Source organism: Aythya fuligula, chromosome 6, assembly GCF_009819795.1.
Source record: "Aythya fuligula isolate bAytFul2 chromosome 6, bAytFul2.pri, whole genome shotgun sequence".
Classification (NCBI taxonomy): Eukaryota; Metazoa; Chordata; class Aves; order Anseriformes; family Anatidae; genus Aythya; species Aythya fuligula.
Window position 1 is genome coordinate 29,789,379 of NC_045564.1, and position 23,390 is coordinate 29,812,768.

At 42.0% G+C, this 23,390-nt stretch overlaps 2 protein-coding genes across 3 annotated transcripts in view; one reads left to right on the forward strand and one right to left on the reverse strand.

The window, feature by feature from the left end:
- The first annotated feature begins 1,173 nt into the window (after window positions 1–1,173).
- On the forward strand, window positions 1,174–19,873 carry LYPD1 (LY6/PLAUR domain containing 1). 2 transcript variants are annotated; one of them, XM_032190536.1, is made up of 3 exons: window positions 1,174–1,401; window positions 1,959–2,096; window positions 17,978–19,873. In XM_032190536.1, exons 1-3 carry the CDS (start codon window positions 1,350–1,352, stop codon window positions 18,211–18,213), a joined length of 426 nt encoding a protein of 141 aa, XP_032046427.1. In that variant the 5' UTR covers window positions 1,174–1,349; the 3' UTR covers window positions 18,214–19,873. The 2 variants fall into 2 exon arrangements, with proteins under 2 accessions (XP_032046427.1, XP_032046428.1); XM_032190537.1 differs by lacking the exon at window positions 17,978–19,873 and adding an exon at window positions 5,985–6,653.
- Window positions 18,555–23,390, reverse strand: part of GPR39 (G protein-coupled receptor 39) — a 71,676-nt gene continuing 66,840 nt past the window's right edge. The window contains exon 2 of the mRNA XM_032190535.1: window positions 18,555–19,077. Within this exon, the coding sequence (XP_032046426.1) occupies window positions 18,563–19,077 (515 nt within the window). The 3' untranslated portion in view covers window positions 18,555–18,562. The remainder of the gene's footprint in view (window positions 19,078–23,390) is intronic.

Below are 23,390 nucleotides of genomic sequence, written 5' to 3' on the forward strand. Positions count from 1 at the left end.
TTCTGACAGCAACAAAGTTTCTCTACTTCTGCCTCCTCTGTAATTATTTCCTATCAATTTCTGAATGTAGCATATTGTGCTATCCTTTGTAGTCCCCATTTGGTCTTAATTAAGTCGTAAATGCTAAATAATTTTTCAAAATTGGAACTCCGCTCCTGTTTGTGGTACGTGTAAGGAGGATGTGGGTGCTAGCCAGCGCCAGCTCCAGCATATCTCGGAGGGTTGGTGTGTCTCGGTTTTGTTTTTCTACAGAGGCTGTTTATATGTAAGGGAAAGTCTATTTCAAAGGTTCCGTGTATTTTTTCTAGATGTGAAGTATTTATAACTGCTTTTTGTACAGTGATCTGTAAACTAGATATATTTGGGATATTTCTAGACTCGACAGTTTCTCTAGCACACGCCTGTTAATCTTTGAAACGATATTGTATCATCAGTGTTAATACTTTGTGCAATTTGCTATATTTTAAGTAATTTCGGCCGTAAGCTCGCATCGTCTTTTTCGACTTTTAAGAAATTTTCATCGAGACGTCTTTCTTAAATAAAACCTCCTCTTGTATAAGTGCCTCTGGTGGCGTACGGTGCCTGGGGGGGGTGGTGGCCGGGGGCTCCCTCAGCGCGGTCCCGTAACGGCCGCGGCCGCTCGCGCCGCCTCAGCCGTGCCCGGTAACGGCTCCCGCCAACGGCTCCGGCCGCTCGCGCCGCCTCAGCCGCCTCGCCCCGCCAACGGCTGCCGGCCCCGCGGCTCCCCGCCGCTCCCTCCGTGCCTCCGTCCCTGCCTCCTGCCATCCATCCCGGCCGCCCCGCCCCGCCACAGAGGCGTCAACGCGGCCGTTTGGGGGCAGCGGCGGCCGGCTCCGCACCGCCCGGCAGCCCGCGGCCACCCGCGGCCGTTGTCTCGCCTGTCACGCTCCGGTCCCCAACGGAGGGAGCGGGACACGCGTGGGGCCGGCCCCCGCTCCGCCACCTGTGGAGGAGGAGGAGGAGGAGGAGGAGGAGGAGGAGCGGGGCTGAGGGGCTCGGCGGCAGCGGGGCTCCCTCCTCCCTCTCGCAACTTTCCCCGTCGGCGCTCCCCGCCCCGCTCGGCTCGGCGGCATCACATGGTGCTGAGGGAGGGAGAGAGGGAGGGGGGGAGCCGCCCCCCAGCCCTCGCCTCTCGTACGGCTGCCGCCAGCCTCGGCGCTCAACTCCGGCGGGGCTGGAGCGGGCAGGCAGGAGGGGAGGCTCCCGGGGCTCCTGAGCGCGGCGCAAGGCGGCGAGGAAGCGGCAGCAGCGCTCCCGGGGCGCCTCCCTCCCGCTGATGCCCCTTCGCGACCGCTGCACGCCAGCCCGGCGGCCGCGGCTCCGGGAGGATGCGGCTCTTCCTCCTCGCCGCAACTTTCTGGGGATTGTGCCTGGCTGCAGGTAAGGGGCTGCCCCCCCTACACACACACACACGGAGGCGCCCCGGCTGCCGGGCGAGGCACCCCGACGGAGGCATGCCGAAAGCGGGAGGTGAAGGATGCTCTGCGGCTGTAATTGCGCGTGGCAAAACAGTAATTAAACCGTTTGCACTGGATTAGGGGGGAAGGAAACCCGGCGGCGCGGATCAGGGGTCCCTCTCCCTGGAGCCGGGCGGTTCTGGGCTGAGGGCACGGTGCGGAGCTGTGCCGGGTCCCCGCCGGGTCCCCGCCGCCTGCTGGCGGCTGCCGCCCGGCGGAGCGGGGCACGCACCTGCCCGCCCTCCCCGGAGCCCCCCGGAACGGAGCCGGCTCGTAGCGGGGTGCTGAGCGCACCGGGCATCGCCTCCGGGAAGCAGGAGACGCGTTGGGTGCGTTTTGGTTGTGCCGAAGTCCCGCTTGGAGCTGCAGAGCTGTTAAGATCAGTGAAACGCAGAGAGAAAGAGATAAGCAGGACTTCTGCCACACATTGGGTTGCCTCTAATATTATTACTATTCTGAGCAAACCTCTGTCTGTTCCAGGTTTTGGTTTGCAAATACAGTGCTACCAGTGTGAGGAGTTCCAGCTGAACAATGACTGCTCTTCTCCAGAGTTTATTGTGAATTGTACAGTGAATGTTCAAGATATGTGTCAGAAAGAAGTCATGGAGAAAAGTTTTGGTAAGAATGTCATGATTATGCTCCTGTTTATTGGTGTTGGGCAGGATTTGTTGCTTCTTGCTCCACCCTTTCACAGTCTTCAGCTGCAAATAAATGTGGTATTCCCTCCGAGAGACTTCTGATTCAATTTCTTACGCTTCAGAGTGACTTTGCAACTCAATAGAGTTAATCATTTCCCTTTAAAACTGGTGTCAAAACTGAAGGATATAAGCCAAATGTTGATAAAGCTGTTAATGTGCAGTCTTATAGGTCTCAGATTTAGTTTCCCAGCACTGGGAAATTAATAACAACAAGTTAGTTTAATCTCATTACAGTTAATTACATGGCTTTTTTCCCCAAGAGATGTAAGGAAAGAGCATTAAATTAATAATTCCCTCCTTTCTTTTATTTACTCTAGCAATTCATATACTCTGAAGCTTTATCTTAAGGGAAGGAAAGTTTAGTCATCTTTGCTTTCATCCATAAAAGAAAACATCAAGCAAAAGGGAGAGAAGAATATACTGAACAATTTTTTTTTTTTTTTTTTTTGAGTTCAGGGCAGAGTGGGAGGGCATAAATGGATGTATTTGCTATGCTCATTTTCTAAGTCTAAGGAGGTTTTTCCCTTACTGTAATTAATATTGAGTTAGCATATTTGGAGATAAATGTGTTCACAAACCAGCTGTGATTCTGCTTTTCAACCCTATTGTCTTTTGAGCTGTGCTAGAAATTGCTTTTCTATTCAGCCTCATGGAAGAAATCTGAAATTTTTAGAGAGCTGCCCTGACTCTCAGAACACCGTGTTGCTCTGTAGCTTTCTGCATGTGTAGAAGACTACAGCTTTATTAGGGACTTCGGGGCTGGGTAGATGATGAGGAAATGTGTTTGCTGGAGTTTCTGTATCATCCTGCTTTTACTGCAAACAGTGATTAAGGTGTTTTTAGGCATTAGAAGGGTAAGATAGCAACAGCACTGGTACGCTTCCATGTAGATGTGACCCCTGTACCAAGTGGTAGGCTTATGGAGCAAAAGGCAGGACTGGACTTAACCATGATTTAAGGAGAACTTGCTCTCTGTAGCATAACAGCTTGCAGCCGAGGGTAATGCTTTAGAGCACGGACATTACTGATGTAAAGGACTGTTATGCTGTTCATATAAATCCAGCTGAAGTATGTCCTTCCTCAGCGAGTCATTCAGGGACAGGGGAGTCCCTCTCTTCCTAGCAAATGTGTGCAGCCTCTGTCTTGAACTGTAACATTGGTTCTTTTGCATTAGGGAACCATTCATCAGTATTTTCAAGGTGCTTATCAATTAGCTAGTGCTGCTTGTGCTGGTAGCTGCAGATCATTGCATTACGAGCAATATGAAAATACTAGCAGTTGTTAACTGTTCAGCAGTAGCTGAGCTGCTGGCACTTTGTATCATCCTGGGTAACATCATGCACAGTGCCTGTTTCTGTACAGTATTCAGAAGCTCTCCAGTGTAGAGAAAAAGATGCGTGTTTAAAGGAAGATTAGTCTTCTTCAAGCTGTATTTTATTGGAGTATTTTATTTCAAGTTTACTTGTGAAAGATGGTGATGATGTGAGATAGTTATGGCTTGCTGGGTACTTTGAAAGTCTCAGCACCTCTAAATGAATATTTGAAGGTTTTGCTGTCTACACAACAAAGATTCAATAATAATTTTAATCAGTCTGAGCTGATGCTGTGGAGGTTTGAAGTGCTGTCAATATGGTATTTAGACAAATGTAAAAATACCTGTCCTTAACAATAGTCAGTTGTTCTCAGTTAATTCTTAACATTTGTGTGCATGTTTTTATATTTTTAAATATCTTCCTGGGGTCCTTCATGTTTCAATTCAGTGCTACCTCAGAGTGTGTCAGCCTTCCAGGAACACTGCTGTAATGTCTTCAGGTGGATGGTAGAGGAGTGTTTTCAGTCAGGGGAACCACTCACATGTTGAAGCGCGACGCTTCTGGATAAGCGCGCTGCACATGTGCGTGCGCACACCTGCGGGTATGTTGGGAGACAGCCTCTTGTGTGCCACATGTACCAGGGGGTAGGCGGTCATGCTCCTTCTCACAGAGTAGCAAACAAGACTGCAATCTGAAAATGCTAGTTGGAACAGTTTTAATAGATTTTAGACATCCAGAGATGCATAACAACTTGACCTTACTCCTACGAAGAAATTGATTTGCAAGTTGTATTTTTCTTTTCTGTGCAATTTTATACCATCTCTGGGCTGGTACTTGGATTTTCCCTTTAGGAGATAACTAGCATGCTGTGCATAGCAGGTACTACTGTTCTATTTTATTTAATTTACTTCTGTAAATGCAGTCCTTGTTCATTTGAAGCTGCGAGATTTAAATTTATTCACAAGCTGGAATTTACAATTTTTAACCTAAGTATTTCAAATTGAGTGAAATTTACATTGTGAGCATAGTTTGTTATTCTCAGTCAATTCTAGAGAAAATGGGTTGTAAAACTGATATGATTCAGTTCATCATCCTTTATTGTTTTTATTCCTAATTGATATTTAAATGTGCGTAATATAAATGCCTTATTCTCACAAGTTTTATTTAATAATTCATTCTACTTCTACCAATACATCTCATAACTGTGGGTTTTTTCAGTTGTTACTTATCACTGAAAGCTGAAGTGTTTCAAATATTGATTTTAATTTATAATAGATTTGAGTTCGAGTTTCTAACCCAGAATATGAAAGATGAGAATTTGCATTTATTTGACAATGCAATCTCATAATTAGAGTTTTTCCTCTTGACTAGATACAGCCAAAGGAGTGTAATTTAATTTTTATAGACTAACCCACTTTTATCCTTAGTAAAATATAGCTGTGTCAGTAAGCAAAATGTTAAGTTCTTCTAAACCATATTTAAAAGTTGAATGCGATATATTGAGGTAGAGTTCATGGTCTAAATCAGTAGCCTACTGATCCAGTCACCCGACCTTTGCAATATGCATCAGTCTGGTTAGCAGTGAAGGGGGTCACCCACTTACATTTTGTGGTGTGCCTACAACACAGTCCCCAGCTTGTAGCCAGTGACTTTTTCCTGGGGTACTTGTTAGTGCCTATTTAGTCAGGCAGCAACACTTGGATGGTTCAGCCTCAGTTCTGTATTAAACTTCTGTAAGCAACTCAGTGGAGAACTTTGACTATGCAGTTTTTTCATTTATGTTGTAAATTATTCCTTATGTCCGACTGTAGTTAAACAAACCACCCTTCTTCATTTGCTATAAATTAGGGTTAGTGCTTCAAATACTACTATTTTCTCAGAACATTTTCCCAATTTCTGGAGAGCCAATCTCACAAAGCGTATTTCAGGTTCAGGTGAGACAGAAGTAACAGCAGCTTAGACACATTTCTAAGCCAGTGCTTCAAAAAGCAGCTATTATTGTGACAGCCTCTGATGGGAGTAGCTCAGAATGCAGGTATTTGTCACTTATGTTTTGAATCAGATAGGCGGGCATGGTATCCCAGCTGTTGGTATTGTTGGGTAGAAACTTGCTTCAGTGCACAACTTAAAATGAATTGAGAATCCAGCAGTAATTAAGTATGTACCTGAGTGATAACGTGGAACTAGGATAACTCTGTCTCCCCTGCAAAGATGCGCTTTGCTATGGCAATTTATATTTAGTTGCACTTGGGGATTTATCAGTGCACAGAATTAGAGACTTTGTCAAGTAAATGACAAAATATTTTTCTCACTTTAAGCAGAGTTTTATTTAAAATTTTTGCTGGCATAAGTTTTATGCAGTTATGCTAATGTTCTGCTGCAGTGGGATAGACAGAAGGACAGTATTTTGCCTGTGAAGCAGAATCTTACAAATTACTTTGTTAATTTATTATTTGTTTTTTAGAGATTAAATTATCGGTGCTTTTTACTTTTAGAGGGAAGAACGGTGAACATGGGATGTGGCACTGAAGACTACACCAAGTAATTTTTGTCCCATAGAAAGTAACATAAGGGATAAGTTTCCAGTGCATTTAGCTGGATATGCTGATGTTTGAAAACAGCATAAATGAAATGTTTGACAAAGGATCGGAATCCTTGCTTATAATAATTCCACGTGCAGATACTTTGTGGAAATACCCGTGGCAGACCCCCTCATCCCTCTTGCCTCTCTCCTTTCCCTCCATGGGCTTTTAACTCAGAAATTTCCATGCTGCTGCATTTTAGAATGTAAGTAGGGACAAAGAAATCCCATGGTGTACTGAGATCAGATGAAACATCTTGATGATACTTATATGAGTCTATAATATATATGTGCTTTTATACATACGTCATAGAAAACCTAATGTTTACCTTTTACTTAGGGCAAGAGCTCAGCCTCTGAGCATTAAAGCTGATCTAAAATGTACTTAGGGCAAAATGAAAGTTGCAATATGAATAGCTCAGAAAGGAATTGAGCTTGAAGGATGAGACCATCAACGCAGAAGGCAGCAAATGCAAATTTCACAGACCTTACTGTAAGTAAACCTGCCTATGTAAATGTTCTGAACAGTATACTTTGTGCTGTAATGTAGCAGTGAACATACTTTCACAAAATATCTTTCTTACTAGGGGGGGGAAGGATGTGCAGTAACAAGGCTGATATTTTATAATGTCTGTATATATAAAACTAAGATTGTTTATGAATTTCCCTTTGCAAATGAATTGGAAAGCAAGCTCATTGCTTCTATTAATCTGCAATAAGAAACTTCTTATTTGTTTGGTTTACAATGACCTTTCTAATGTATTTACATTGTATGTAATCATCCTGCAATGTAATTAAAGCAATTACTGTAATTGTATGCTTAAGAGTAGTGCATGGGAACATCAGGAACAAGATGATCATCTCACCGTTGTAATTTTTTTTTTTCTTTACTTTCTTCAGTATTGGTTTCCAAGTTACTTGATTTATCCAGCAGAGGAAAGCAGTGTCTTAAGTTGTGCCGTGATTTGGCCTACGTTAACTTTTCTACCTATGATTTATTTATTTTTCAATCTTACTGTGTTGCTGCCATGCTTAAGCTGCTTTGTGTGTGGCTGTTCAGGGTTACAGAAGCGCATACTCTTCTCTGTTTTCATGTGTAGCATCCATTAGTACTAATACTAACTGCACATTTGTATCAAGGGGAAATTATACTCTGGTGCACATGTATTGACTAAATGATTAAAATAGCAAACACAGTTTAATGCCTACAGCAATTCTGAAGACATTAAAGTTTTTCAGGTAATAGCTGTATCTCCAGTATCCGTTTAGAAACAGTAAGGAACATACACTGAGCTGGCAGTGAATCTTTTTTTCCTTCCACGCTGTCCCTTTTGGCCAAGGCTTATCAAAACAATTCAACTTTTGATATGTTTTTAAAATTAAAGTGTAATACAATCTTTATTGACAATTAAAAAAAACTTAGCATGTGACAGTTGTTGCATCATACCTCCTACTGTTGGGTACCCGATGAAATGAAGACACAGTAATACTGAAAGCATGCTATTTGTTTTTGATGCTGGCTTGAATAAAAAGCATACAGTATATGTTGGTAATTTGTACTGCATGCTGAAAACTTAGAGCTGTGGATATATTTCCATTCAAAAACACTTTCCAGATGCCAAAGCTTTTCTTAGGAAATTGTTTCCAATCTTTGAGTTGCTTGGAAAACTTCCAGACACACATGATGAACCGAACTAAGTGCATCAGCTAAGGAGAAATTATGGACAGTGCTTAATAGGTTGCTGTTTTAACTGTCTTTAAATACACAAGAGTAATGGCGGAGTTAACAGTTCAAGTAGTTTATGACTCAAAAGTCATGACAAATATCCAAGTGCAAAAGTGATGAAGGGCTGTATTATTTTAAGGAAGTTGTGGTAACTGGTCCAGTGAATTTCATTTTTCACCGGACATGGACAATAGCTTTTTATGTTTTTCTATTTCTCAGACTTGTATGAAAGGTATACAATTGAATTTGGGGAGGATACAGTGCACACAGCCTGGTATCTTTTAAACCTCCTTTAAGACTACTGCACTTCACACACAAGTGATCTGCATTTCCAAAACCTTCCCTATCACTTCTCGTAGCTTCCAGTGACTTTATCAAAATGTAGGCAAATGCATTTTTATTAGATCTAAACTCTTTTCATCTCCATTTTTCATTTTTAGTCTGGACATTTATTGGAAGGGTTGGTGTAACCTACTTTGCCAAATTAGCAATGATGCTATGAATGTGGGGAAAATATATATAAACAAATAAACAGGCCAAGCCTGTTCTAAAGTTGAACAGGTTATAAAACTGTAGGTATAAAATAACTAAGCTATAAAAGCTGAATGGATTTTTAAAATCCATTAGCACCATAGTAGCACACCAGTATAAACATGTGGGACATTCCAGTGAAATTGGCAAGATCATCAGTGAGTAAGATGTATCAAGACATTTTGCATGTAAAATTATTTATGGGACTTACTACAAAAGTATATAATTTTGTAAAGGCGTAAAGGACTGTGGCTTTCCACTTCATTTCAGCAGATACGGATTGTGTCAAGAAAAATTCTGACACACAATCCTGAAAGTGAAGTCCAAGTTCACCTCTCTTGCTAGAAGATAAAGTATATTTTGGTCTTGATATCCAGGGCATTTCCTTTTGTTGTTGTTGTAGCATGAACATACAGATGATGGAGAACTGTGAACCAGCTTTGCTTGAAAGAATGAATGTGTTAATGCTTGGCTCTAAGTCCCCATTAGTGAGCAGAGAAATTAATAAGGACAGTAGGAAACAAAAGAATTAGACATGCAGGTGAAAGTTGAGCTTTGCTTTTTGGTTTGTAGCCTCCAGTGGCTTTAAAAAATACTTGATAATACCAGCATTAGCAGCTGTACTTAACTTTCTCTGTCTATGCATTTTTAAGCAGTTGAATGCCTTGCTTCTGCTTTGTGATGCTGCAAGCAGTAATAAAGGCTACTTTGTGCTGTTATTTACGTCATTAAAAGTGCAGTTTTGATTCAGATTTCCAGTACCAGGATTAGAAGGCACAATTTACTAAGAGATAGCATGGTAATCCAGACTGCTGTCATCTGTCGGTCAACGATTATCCAGTTTTCTTCTAAAATGTTTTAATTTCTGCAAGATGATGTGGAAGTTCAGGTCAGAAGGAGAATGAGGAGGCCATTATTTCATTTTCAAAAACCTCCTATTATTTTCCACAAAAAAGCACAAAAAATAATTTTAAAATACACCAGATATAGGAGGGTTTGTGATCCTGTAGGAGGATTTGTGAGTTTTCGCTGAAAATTATGATGAAAATATGCTAATATGAGCAGGTAGGTTTCGGTTTGCTTTTTTTCTTTCAGAATTATGTACTCCATAAGAGTCTAATCGCATGGATATGCTTTTATCTTGCCTACTGAACACATCAAAGGGAGGAGATAGGGATGAAATAGCTGTGGTCCTAAAACACAGGATTAAAAATCGGGAAGTATGTGTCCCAGCTTTGTAAAAGATTTCAGGTCACCTAATTTCAGTGCCTAAGTTTCTTCAACTAAAGAACACTGATTATCTTTGCTTGTAGTATTTAATTAGTTGTTTATAAGGCATTTAGTACATTTCATGAGAATTTCTAGCAAGGTACAAATTATTTAACCCACTCATGAGCTCCAGAAAGAAAGTTGAGAAGATGGGATAGAAAGAGTTTGTGCAAAATGAAGCACAGAGGATGTGGTTGGATATGGTCATACTTTACAGTGGTTATACTTTAAACTTTCTCTTCTTAACTTTGCATTTACAATCGTAAATAAATAAATTAAGCTTCCCCAGCATAAATTCTGTTTTAAACCAATATAAACATGATCCAACTGTAACCATGACTGTGCATGGAAGCACAGCGTTGGAAGAATGTTACCTTTCCAACATTCAGTCACTTTCTAAGATATTTAGAACCTTATTAGACGAAACGTTTCTATTGAAACATAATCTATGTCTCTAGAAGGCAGCAAATCACAATGGGAACTGTTGCCTCTGTCACTGTATGAAGTATGCAAGCAGGTTCTAGCTAAGGAGCAGACAATTATAATGGCAAAACCACTGATGTCATAAAAAGATGGGCATAAAACCTAATATGAAAACTAGAACTTAGAAATGTATTTCTTTATATTTTGAATGCAATTTTGAACTTTACTGGTACAGTAAAATCCAGAAATAGTCACATTGTATATTTTATGTTCTTCAGAAAAGGGTATTAAATGTTTACGTGTTGCTGTAGAGTAAGTTCTCGTTTTAGGTTTCAGCATACATCACAGAACTTTTATAACTCCTACTGGGTGCTGAATTCCACTCAACTGGAGGGATGACAGTTTAGGACAAGAAATAAAGGTTGATATATAATCGAAACCAAAGTCAAAGTGTGGGTAGGCACACAAGACAACAAGCCCAAGCACAACAAAAAGGAAAACTTGCAGACTTAACAGGACTGAACGTTGACTGCTGCGAAATAAGATAATTGGAGCTATTGGGGATACTGTAACAGAGGAGGAGTATCAGTTCATACACATGGTCCTCGGGCTTGTCTTTATGAACATGAAAATAACACGAAACAAATGGCAGGCAAATCATAAAAATATGCTAATACTAGATAACTATTACAGGTTTCACAGGGGTTGTGTGTGCTGTAATACGAAGTGCCCACTGTTGGCCAGTTTTCCACCTCTTGTTTGGAGGAGACAGACAAAGATTAAAAGACACGAGGGGATAACTTCTGCCAAAGTCTGTTAATGGTACACCTCAAAATTTATGTTCGCCTACCTGCTAACTTTTTTAAGTTACTTATCCTAAGATACAGAACTTCCCTACATGCTTGAAGCTGTGCTTGTGTGTAAATCCACACCTCCTACTCCAAGCTGGACAAGGGGATTTTGTGACTGCTCAAGGATGACTTGTTCCTGAACCCTTGCTTGGCACAGAGTTTCTTCCAGCACTGCAGATTTGATGCAGCCTGCATGCTTGGAGTACACAGAGAAGATTTCTCTAAAGCAGTATTGTGGAAGGACTTGCAGAAGACAAATATGACTTCATGCCTACAGAGTTGGATATGTACAAAACACTGGAGCAAGTGTGTTGTTTTTTTTTTGTTTTTAATGGGGGTTTGTCAGTCATAGCCCATTAGGTGGAATGTTTGGCTTGAAAGAGTTCGCATTGGGCTAAACAGCATTGTGTGTTTGGTGTGAGTTAAACTTACAGCTACCAGTTTTGTGGCCAAGAGGCCATAGCCAGTTCTGGTGTAGAGCAGAGTGCAGCAGTTTCTTGCTGAGGTGTATCTTTGCAGGAAACAGGTTAAGAGTAGTTGGGTCATCAAGTGGGAAGGTGGCTGTCTTTTTTGGAAATGAGGTCATGGATCTTGGGGGTGGTATCTTAGTTGCCTAGTTTGGCTTCAAAGACTTTTACTGAAGGACGGTCTTGAGTGTACAGGTGCAAAGCAAAGTTACCTATTGTTAGGATTATGGTTGGCTCTAAGGTTGGTGGGTCAGACTTGCTCTTTTTTCTCTGTACCTTCTGTAACAGAAGAATTTGAGGTGCCTAATAAGCAGTAAGAAAAGCAGTAGGAAAAATGTTTGGATATTCTAACATCTTTTATATACGGTGTAAGAAGTAGGTAGGTATGATGTCACCTTGTTGTTGTCCCAGAAACATGTTTAGCTGCTACTCAACATGTAGACAACATGCACTGAGCTTTGCAGACAGGGTAGGTGGAAGAACTCTCATGTTTTAGATTTAAATAAATTGTAGCATCAATTGTTTGTTGCTATCAAGACTGAATGCATCTGCATGGGACTGAAACAGAGTACCAGGGTGTGGATGTGTGGAGCTAGACAGCAGCTAAGCAGGGGCTTTGAGCATTGCAATACAGTACTGGGGTGTGTGTGTGTAGTGTGGATCTTGATGAGAAAATCGATATTGCAAACAGGAGCTATGGAACAGCCTTCAGGACCTTTACCTTCATCACTTAATTGCATGGAATAGGGCAGAAATGCTGCAGAAATAGTTCTGGACCTTCACACTCTCTCAATGTATGATCAGATGGGGCAGAGAGAAGCATAAGGTTGGCAGGTTGCTCAGTCCAGGAGTAAATTGTCAATGTTTGGTTTTACCTCAGAGTGTTGGATTTGTTTATTTGTTGGTATCTTTTGTTTGTTTTAATGTGTAGTAGGTGCGTGTGGAAGAAGAGGGGGTGGAATATTACTGCACTGTCACACAGGCACTCCAGCCTTGTCTACTCCCCTCTCTTCTTAAAAGTACTGGTAAAGTGCATCTTCAGCCAACCACACAGGCCTTGAGGCTAAAATGAAGGAAAATCAATCTGTCAGCAATAGATACTTTATAGTAAAACATCTTTATAGTACCTATGCATATGCATAGCACACGCTGCCCTGCTGAATCAGTGAAAAAGGCTGAATTACTCAGTACTCAGCTATCAAGAGAATGCACAGCACATACAGTAATTGTGCACCAGTGTAAACTGTTGAGGGTAGGTAGCTGGGAACGACCCTGTCCCGATAAAAGCAGAGTACAAAACATGAGCTGTCCTTACCCAGCCAGAAACTCAAAACATTTGTAGATAGAAGAAGAGCTCCCCCAAAGTTTGGCAATTATATTTCTATGTGATGCATTAATGACAGTATCAAGCTGATTGCTCAAGCAAGAATATCCAGTAATTAGCAGTTGTCTGTGGTATGAGCCTTACGAGGCAGATAACCACTCTGAAGCACTGTCTGCTGTTCAGACTGCTGGTGGCAGATGGTGCCGGAAGATCTCAGAACTGGCTCAACACTAAAATAAACCACTGCAAGTGTCGAGTATGAGGAAGGACATCCTTGTGATAAAAAAGCAATTTGTTTTCCACAGATAATGTGGAAAGGATGCTGTTGTCCTACCTGAGCTCAGTGGGCAAACAGCAGTAGCTGTGGTATATTAGCTGGAGCAAGGAGAGTGGCATTTCACAGAGTCACAGAATAGTTTTGGTTGGAAAGAACCTTAAATATATAATTCCGGCCCCCCTGCCATAAACAGGGACACCTCCTGCAAGCCCAGGCTCCCCAAAGCCCCATCCAGCCTGGCCTTCAACACTGTCAGGGATGGGGCAGCCACAGCTTCTTTGGACAGCCTGTGCCAGGGCCTCTCAGTGAAGAACTTCTTTCTGATGTCTGCTCTAAATCTCCCCTCTTTCCGTTTAAAGCCATTACCCCTTGTCCTGTCGCTGCACCCCCTGACAAAGGGTCCTTCCCCAGCTTTGCTGTAGGCCCCCTTTAGGTATTGAAAGGCTACAACAAGGTCTCCCCAAAGCTTTCTCTTCTCCAGGCTGAACAACCCCAATGCCCTCAGCCTGCCTTCACAGGAGAGGTGCTTCACAGGTAGTTGTGCCCCAGGTGCAGGACCTGGCACGTGGACTTGTTGAACTTCATACAGTTGGCCTCAGCCCATCGGTCCGGCCTATCCAGATCCCTCTGCAGACCCTTCCTACCCTCGAGCAGATCCAGACTCCTGCCCTACTTGGTGTCACCAGCAAATTTGCTGCGGGTGTGCTCCATCCCCTCATCCAGATCATCGATGAAGATATTGAAGAGAACTGGCCCAAGTTCTGAGCCCTGGGGGACACCACTAGTGACCGGCCTCCAACTGGATTTATCTCCATTCACCACGACTCTTTGGGCCCAGCTGTTTTTTAACCCAACAAAGCGGACACCCATCCAAGCCTTGAGCAGCCAGTTTCTTCAGGAGAATGCCATGGGAAATGGTGTCAACAGCCCTACTGAAGTCTGGGTAGATCACGTCCACAGCCTTTCCCTCATCCACTGAGTGTGTCACCTTGTTGTAGAAGGAGATCAGGTTCGTCAAGCAGGATCTACCTTTTATAAACCCCTGCTGACTGGGCCTGATCGCCTCGTTGCCCTGTAAGTGCTGTGATGGCACTCAAGATAATCTGCTCCAGAGGCTTCCCCAGCTCTGAGGTTAGACTGACAGGCTTGTAATTTCCTGGATCCTCCTTCCAGCCTTTCTTGTAGATGAGTGAAACATTTGCTAGCCGCCAGTTTACTGGGACCTCCCCTGATAGCTAGGGCTGCTGATAAATGATGGAAACATCCTGACTAGCACTTCTCTCAGTACCCTTGGGTAGATGTCACCTGAACCTATAGACTTGCACACATTTAAGTGGATAGCAGGTCACTAAGCATTTCCTCATGGGTTATGAGGGCTCCATTCTGCTCCCTCTCCCTATCCACCATCTCAGGGAGCAACAAGTGGTCGAGCTGCTAAAGACTGAGGAAAAAAAGGCAGTAAGTACCTCAGCCTTTTCCTCATCCCTTGTCACTGTTTCCCCCCACATCTAATATAGGATGGAGAGTCTCTTTAGTCCTCCTGTTTTTCTTTGTGTGTTTATAATGACATTTTTTATTGTCTTTGACAGTAATAGCCAGATTGAGCTCCAGTTGGGCTTTGGCCCTTCTAATTTTCTCCCTGCACAGCCTCACGACATCTTTGCAGTTCTCCTGAGTGCCCGCCCCTTCTTCCAAAGGCTATAAACACTCTTTCTCTTCCTGAGCTCTAGCCACAGCTCTCTGGTCAGCCTGGCTGGTCTCTTCTGCGCTGACTTATCTTTCAGCATGTGGGGACAGCCTGCTCCCGGGCCTTTAGGATTTCTAAGCCAGTGGTCAACTGCAGTAGCTGTGGTATATTAAGCCGTTGCTGGGGCAAGAGGGGTAGTGCTTCTGGCACTGGATCATGGAAGTCAGTTGTGCTAATTTATTTTCTACCACAATTTATTTCACTGGAATCACAATACGGTGTGAAGAAGGCTTAAGAGTATTTTCCTGCCTTTAAATCATACAGTTAAGAGTGTCATTCCTTTTTGGCACTCAAGGAAAAAAAAAAAAAAAAACAGTGAAATCATGGCTGAAATGTTCTAAAAATGCCACTCTTGTAGTAGTGATGTTCTTTCTTTTTCCATTAATCTTCTGTGCCTGTTTTCATTTTCATTATGTCTTGCCATAAAGATGCTACAGAACTACAGAAGAGGGACAGCCATTTTATCCTGATCAAGTTTAGTTCACGCCTGATGCTTCATAAAATTCTTGGAAGCTTAATTAGTGTACAATAACATCTAATTTGTGGGCTGAAAAGGATCCATAAGTATTTAAAGAAAAAAGAAAGCTTGGCCATGGAGGATGTCTTAACTAAGTAGCTATTGAAAAACTGATGGAAGTGATGACTTTTTTTAATTATGTCAAGAATCTTGTTACAATTCAGATTATAGCTGGAAATGGGAGTAAACAATCATTTGGGAGTGGAATTTCCAACTGGAAAAAAACAGTTACAGAAAAGACACAGGAGAAGCATTACAATGGGATTTTATTACTGGTGAGATTATTCTCTCTATTTATGCATGAACATGGTCCATCTGTGTGTGAAACTCCAGTGCTGAAGTTGTAAAATTCTGGTCTGTGCCAGAATATTGGGGTTTGACTTTAAAAAGAGCTCAGGGTTATTCTGTGGAATTTATCCCGTAGAACAGAGCTGTTGTAAATGCCTGGAGTTATGCTGCAGGACTTCGATTTCTGCAGGAGAGGTCTCCTGGAGTTGTCAGGTGAAAAACGTGCATCCGAGCGCATTGCCTAATTGTTCACAGCACTGTACAGCTCTCATCTCCTAGTCTACAGGAATATTGCAAGGTATATGATATTTTCAGGGACTTTGCTAAATCATTTGCTGTTGAGAACAGGGCCTTGCAGGAATCCCACAAAAAAAGAAATAGACAGGCAATGATCTATAAAACAATGGGGGTAGCAAATCTGCCAATGTCAAAAGCTTTTGGCAGACATGGGCTTTGAGGAGAAAACTGAGATTTGCTGCTGTGTATGGAAGACTGAGGAATGGCTGAGTTAGGCAGGTGGCTGTAGCTGTAGGGAAGGAATAGATGATGAAGAGGTGCTGGATTAGAGGGGGGAAAACAACCACTGTGCTTAGTTCCTCTGAATGCAGGACTTCTTTTTTTTTCAGGAGAGAAAGGGAAGGAAAAAAGTTAACTGCAGCCATGGGAAGGGTCACGTCTGCCTCAGCTGTAGGAAGACTTTGGACAAAATACCAGATCTTTGTGGGAGACATCTACTGAGATGTCAGTATCACAAGCCTATCGATGGCAGCATAGTCGAGGCCCCTTGGCAATGGTTTGTCAGCAGGGCCAGAGCTCTCCTTTTTGTGACCTACACCAATATTGTGCCTCCTGATCAGTCAGCCGTCGCTGGTATGGTTAGAGCCGCCTGTAGCTCCTCTACCTTCCTGAGAAAAGACTCCACCTGCTGTGTTGATTGATTGAAGCTCACTGGAGATAGAGAAAGATTTAATACTGTCTTGAGGGCTTCTCTTCATGAGTTTAACCTGACAGCCTTAAAACACATCTCAGAGTTCAGATTTGGGGCGGGAGGGACAACAAAAAGCAGAGAAGTCCTCACGTTGTTTGAATGGCAGCGAGGTAGTGACAGTACAAAAGAACTGCTTTAATTAAGATCCTCTGAAGGCAGGAAATCCTTCTTTCTGAACATAACCCAAATAAACAGTATTTTGCTGCTACACACAGCACTTAGTAGTGTGGTGCCAGTTGCTACTGCAGAAGTATCTACTGAATAGTGTAGGTGCTGCAATGCTTGTTTCTGAGGTTCCTGGGGATTTAACAAGTACCTGCAGGTTACTTTCCTCCTCGTTTCTTTCAATAATAATAAAAAAATCTTAATCACTGTGTGTTTAGGAAACGTTATGGAACCATGCTTCAGGGTTTGGAGGCACTGTCTGAGGGAATCCTGGTCCCATGTCCTTCAGAGGGGAAAAGAAAAATCCTTTTGAGAATCCCATATTCTAAAGGAATCATGATTTTATTAGCCTTAGAAATACTTACCTCTTTCTGCAACCACAAGACAATACGAGCAAACCTCCAGTATGTAGCTGGTGCATGCCTTTGTCCAGCACAATTTCTACTGTATCACTTGTGGGAAAATTTTAGAGCAATGAGAGGTGGAACTACCACAACTGGTTCCTGCTGTGTTTGGGAGTGGATGGGAGGGGGAAGACAACTATTTATTTTATAGCCTTTATGGAACATTTTAAAATAACAGCTATGTGCATCAGAATGTACATGTTTTTTTCAGATATGAAGAATTTGAGAAGTTATAAATTTAATTAGGTTAACTAATTAAAATAGATTAAATTTAGTCATATTTATAAATAAAAGACATTCAGAAAACCCATTTCTGTCCAAATGGAAATTATTTGTTGAAGCATTAAACTTCAAAGAGAGTAAGAACTGCGATTACTTGGAAAAGTACTTCTAGTTTTTCTTTAAAATAAAAAAGTGGGGTAGAGAAGAAGAAAGTTTTGCTGAGAGTCGTTCTCCTTTTACTCTTGGTTACTTGTGTCTGTGTAGCAAAGCAACAAGAAAGGGAAAAAAACACATTAAAAGGCAAATTAAGAGCATATAAAACAGTAGCTATGGAGACACCTTAATTCAGACACATTCAGCATCAAAAAGTAATTTTCAAACTAACTGCATTCCAGTTGTAGCTATTCAAACAATGTGTTCCAAAACATGGAAAATTCTGGTTATAAAATACATTTTGCTGTACATTATATGAATCAAGTATTTTTGGTTCCAACCAGAGTTAAATAAAAGAAAAAAATGCCAGAAAGGGAGGCCGTGATCCTCCTGCAGTGCAGAGCTGGTAGTCACATTCCAGCTCAGGTTTGTGGCTTAATCACCAGCATTGCTTTGGAGATTTAACTGGTTTTGCAACAGTTTTCAAGCGTGAGTCATGTTATAAAGGAAAGCTAGGTTCGTACCAAGCTGAGTAACCTTTGTTCTGTGTCACAGGAATCATGTATCGCAAATCCTGCGCATCTTCAGCAGCCTGTCTGATAGCCTCTGCCGGATATCAGTCTTTTTGCTCTCCTGGGAAAGTGAACTCTGTTTGTATCAGCTGCTGCAACACTCCGCTCTGCAATGGACCCCGGCCGAAGAAGAGAGGGAATTCTGGTGTGGTGCCGAGGGCACACGTGATAACCACTGCTCTGCTCCTTAAATTGTCTCTCTTGTTTTTGTATTGCTAAACTTCGAGCAAGTTTTTTGCTCTGCACAGTTTGTTCTGTCTCCTTTCTTCAAAGACACTGCAATTATTTTCTATTTGTTTCCAAATCCCTATCAGCAGCGAGGGAAGTTCAGTGGCTGTGGGGAGAAAGAGGCTGACATTTTTGGCAGCTAATGAATTCAGTTAGCAGATTGAATTTCCAGTGTGCACTTAAAAATCTAAACAGCAGGATCCAGAACTCCTGCTCTTTTTGCGTAACTGGAAACAAATCCATCTGTGTTATTGCATTTAAGATGTAGTCAGTTCCTCAGCCACTTTAATTCACATTTTTAAGTTCATCGCTGATCGTTAACTTTGCCTTATATATGAAGTCATACTTCATTTTCACAAAGGCTGGTTTGTGTGTCTGGAGTGGGCTCTGAGCTCGTCTTCAGTGGCACTACTTCCAAGCTGGGCTCCAGTGATTCAAGACCTGGTTTCTGTGGACTGCAGTTGGTCTCAGTCTGAAAAGTACTTAAAAAAACTTTCTTGCTGCTCTTGGTGGAAGAATTGCGCACAGAGGAAAAGAAGAGCGGGCGCAGGGACCGTCTGCTCCTGGCTGTCGAGTTCAGGTTGGCTCTGAGGAACTTCTCTTTGTTGGCGTGCTGTATGGTCAGGTGGCAGCGGAGGACCTGCAGAAACACGCTGCGGAACTGCTGAGAGGAGATGTTGTACAGCAGGGGGTTCACCACGGAGCTGAGGAAGAAGAAGCTGTCAGCTATAGGAAGAAGAGTGATGTATGCTCTGAAGTAGGGGACAGTCCAATCCTGCTTTGGTTTCGCAGCAGCCATGATCCTTCTAACCTGGTTTGGCATCCAGCATATTGCCAGAGTTGCAACAATCAGCCCTGTGAACAAACAGAAAAGCACAGAGTCACAGAATATCCCGAGCTGGAAGGGATCCACGAGGATCAGCGAGTCCAACACCTGGGTCCCCAAAGGACCACCCAAAAATCACGTGTCTGAGAGCCTTGTCTCAGAGGGAGAAGTGTGCGTATGTAGGGGGAAAAAACAGAAAGGACCTAGTATCAGTTCTGCACTTACTGGTTAGGAAACACTACCAGTTTTTCAGTGTTTTGCTTAACAGCTTTTTCTGCCAGTAGCTTTTTTTGTTTGTTTGTTTTAATTACTGTTATGAGGTCATTGCAGCGTATGCTACGGACAAAAGATCGCACAGTGCTTGGATAGTGTTTCTTTGTACCTGTTGCCATTTATTAGTTTTCGAGGTGTTCTTTCATCAATGCCTATATCTTTGGAAAGAATGGGTCTTTGTTTTGGTCTGTGTTCTTACACTTCTTATGTTTTTCCCTTTATTTTGAGAAACAAATGAACAAAATAAATAGAACCTATAGCCATATAAGATCAGGCAATACCCAAAAGAGATCAGATTCTTGTTTGTACTTTACAAAAAAAGAAGAAACTGTATGCATAGTAATATATTTGGTGTTATTTTTGGTAAATTTCCTCTTACAGAAGATATTTTTAAGTAAAATATGTATGGATCTTTTTATGGTAATTAAGATTTGTTGGGCTTTCTTAAAATCAAATTCCAGTGGAATTAAATTATGAATGTAAATGAGAAAAACCCAAGCCTAATCATGAAAGTGTAAACAGTTTCGGATTATAAATTATGCTTTAAAATGTGGTATCCGACCATTTTGTATTTATATGTAGATATAAATACACATTGCTGCATCACTGATGGCATTAAAAAGGGGGTGGCGTAAGTGCAGGATGTCTGAAAACGCTGCCTCTGTGGTCTGGCATTCAGCGGAGCTGCAGCAGCAATGCCGTCCTCAGAAGTGCAGCCCTGGAGAAACGTGTTGGTGACGGGAGAGCTCGGCTCCCACCAGGCGATGGAGCAGGGGATGGGCACCCAGGACGGGCACCCCAGTCCTCCCTGGCACCCACTTCCAGCACGCAGAGGCACTGAATGTGCTGGCATCCTACATGAACCATGAGGTACAGGAGATAATTCCTCCACAGTGCTCCCCTTCAAAGCTCTACTTCTGAAACGAAATAAAGCCACAGGTTTACTGCTCCCGCTTTGTTTTTCTCTTTGCAGGAAGCGTGCCTTATGCGAGTGCTTCAGAGGGAGTGCAAGTTGCAGGCTGCCTTCCCTGCTGCAAATGCACAAAGTAGCAGAGAGTATCTTGCTGGTGCGTGGTTTGCTTTTCCAGAGACACTTGTGGTTTTTATTTCCTGGAGTGCTGTGCCTACTTTCCCAGCAGAAGCACAGAAAGGTTTTCTTACCTGTCTAGAATGGCAGATGCCCCCACTAAACAGATCACCGTAGGAATGCAGTTCTGAAACAGTACATTCCCACTGTTTTCAAGCCAGAAAAAAGATATTTTACTAGTGAGAAGACATGAATGTAAGGGGAAGGGTGGAAGAAAATCAAGCTTTTTTACTTTGAAACTGCCAGAACTTAGACAGGGTATTTCCCCGTTCCCTCCACCACCATCTCCATCAAAGGAAAGGCAAGAAACGTCAGGTTTTCTTAAAGAAGTTGATTTTCTTAATGAAGGCCATAATTATGATCTCACTGAATGACAGATACCAAATAAAAGTCGTCTTTTTGCTCATGTGCTTCCCTAATCGCTTAATGTAGTCACTTCATGTCACGGTAATTTTGGAAGGATGGGGAAGTAGCCTAGCTGAAAAATACAGCAATAGATTCACAGGGTTGGGGGGGAGGACGACTAGGAAGCCTATTTTTAGTAGGCAAGTGATAAAAGCAGACGTCTTTCCCATTTCATGTTCTTTAACTCCCCTTACTTCCGTTACCGACAGTCTCCTTATTTTCATCCCTGTTCTTACACAGTCCTGTGCCCCTGCTTGGCTGCCCAACTCTTTCCCCGACTTCTTGCCTCGTTTGTTTCAGTTCCTGGAGTGTCTCTGGCATAAACTGATCTAGTTTTTTTTTTTTTTTAATTAGTCCTGCAAATTTTATAGTCTTCAGTGCTTTTTTTTTTTTTTTATCTGCTGACAGCATAACAAATACAGGGATAGTGGTCCTGGCATGGATCAACAGAAAACAAGGAGCCCCAAGCAGTGACTTTTGCTGAGCCTTACAAAAAGATCACAACAGGGTGCTGTGGTGACTTCTTCTCCTGTGCAGCCTAAACACAAAGCCCACAAACCAGGGCCTGCAAAGTTCTTGCCAAATTTTACCATATGATCTCTTTCAAGGGGAAAGAAAATAAGCTCTATTGTGTAAAATTTGTGTTATTAGTCACAGAAAGGATATTTCATCATCCTGATTAATAGTTTCCCAAATTATGAATGATGCTGTGAAAAACTAGGCAAACACTGCGTGCATTCAGTATTAGAGCTCATGTGCAGTGCACTGAGAAGCCCAATTTTTCACTCGTATCTGAATTCTGTGCCATTGACCTTTCTTTTTAGGCCAAACTGCCAAGTGCTTGAGATTCCCCCTTATATCCTTCAGAGACTTTTGTTCTGGGCAATTGAATATTTCGTTGTCTGTACAGCAAGTGAAAAATGAGCTGCTCGTGCCCTTGCATAGTATGGAGGAGGTTAGACTTTTGGGGTTGGGAGGAAATGTCTGGAAAACTTCCTCATTTGCCAGTGATAAGTAACTGAATTTTTACACTTGGACAAAAAAAAAAAAAAAAAAAAAAAAAAAAAAAAAAAACAACAACAACAAAAAAAAAACACTGACAAATTCACAGTATTTTTTCCAGCTGTTCACACTTAAAAGTATGCAGTAAGCCTAAGTGCATCAAAAGAAAAAGCTTTATGTTCAGGCCTTAACAGATTAAATATTTTAACTGAATTATTGCTGCAATGTGAACGTGTACACAGGCTATACAGATTTTAATCTTGTAATGTAATGTGCAGAAGGTGCTTAAATAACTCCGTATCAACTCAAATGTAAAACAAACTGCATCTTATGTCAGTACTCATGCACTTTTTCCCTAGCACTTGCTGCCTGCTAGGAATTAAACACCTTCACATTTCATCTCATATTCAGCTTCCCTTTCCACTCCTTCTTATTAAAGTGAAAACAATTAGTAGCTCCATTTATTTTATTTATTTTTCTGTTTTCCTACCTACTGCACTGAAGTGACACGCTAGGTGAGAGCAGAGATTTATCTCCCATGGAATAATGATGTTTATAAACAGAGTGATGCTGTGGGCCGGTGACCTCCACCCCTGGTGCCTGACATTTCCCACACAGGCTTGAATCACTGGGTTTAATCTTCAGAAGCGCATCAGACCGTGCCACCAGAAGCCAGGAGCCCTTGCGTTACCTAATTGACTGTGTGTAAGTGAATACACCACCTTTTAAGTAAGTGTTTGAGCTTATAATTCGTTTAACATTGATGTGCATATTTCACTGTAACAACAACAAAAAGCAGACATGAAAAGACCCTTGACTAAAACCATTTTAAAAGGCTAAGCCATAAATAAGAATTGCCACATTCAATTACTATTTTGGTCTGAAAAAAAAACAACCAAAAACAAACACTAAGCTTCTTTAAAAGTAAAGCATACAAATTTAACAATGATTTAAATTCGGCAATTGTTATTGTAACTTCCCAAAAGTAGATCTTACAGTATTAATTCTTAATATGTGACAAAGGATCATTTAAGTAGTAAAATAAACCTAGCGTTTAAGTGCCAATAATATAAATATGCATCGCTGGCACGGAATACGAGTTTGGCAGTCATCTCTCCCTTAGCAATACTTTTTATTACTCGGAACATTCCTCTGGGCCATAGGGGACTGAATTAAATTCATTATGAACTTTATTGGGAAGGATTTTAAATACATGCAAATGTCTGGTAGAGCAGAGAGGGCTTCCTTCTCCGCCTTCCCAGGTTTTGATTGTTCTTCTGTTAAGCAGATTCTTTTTGTCTTTGTTTTTATCATTATTTTTTCTAGACATGGACACTTAACTCTTTCCCCGTCTATAGTCCCACATTTCTCCTCTATCTTGGCCACTGCCAACCAACCACAAAACTTGGAACCATCTACAAAATGGCAATTGTCCTTAGGAAATGCCAACACACGCCTGTATCTGGCTGCCATCGCCATTAGCCAAGGCTGTTGGAACTGAGTCCTGGTGAGTCAGGGTCTGCAGGACCGCTGCTACCCCAAATCACAGCGAGCTCAAACAGGGTTAAGCCTCAA

Excerpts from the sequence above, each read along its gene's own strand:
- LYPD1 (XM_032190536.1), top strand. The coding sequence starts at position 1,350 with ATGCGGCTCTTCCTCCTCGCCGCAACTTTCTGGGGATTGTGCCTGGCT. Across the intron at positions 1,402-1,958 it reads GGGATTGTGCCTGGCTGCAG|GTTTTGGTTTGCAAATACAG; the intron begins GTAAGGGGCTGC and ends TGTCTGTTCCAG. Across the intron at positions 2,097-17,977 it reads AGTCATGGAGAAAAGTTTTG|GAATCATGTATCGCAAATCC; the intron begins GTAAGAATGTCA and ends TCTGTGTCACAG.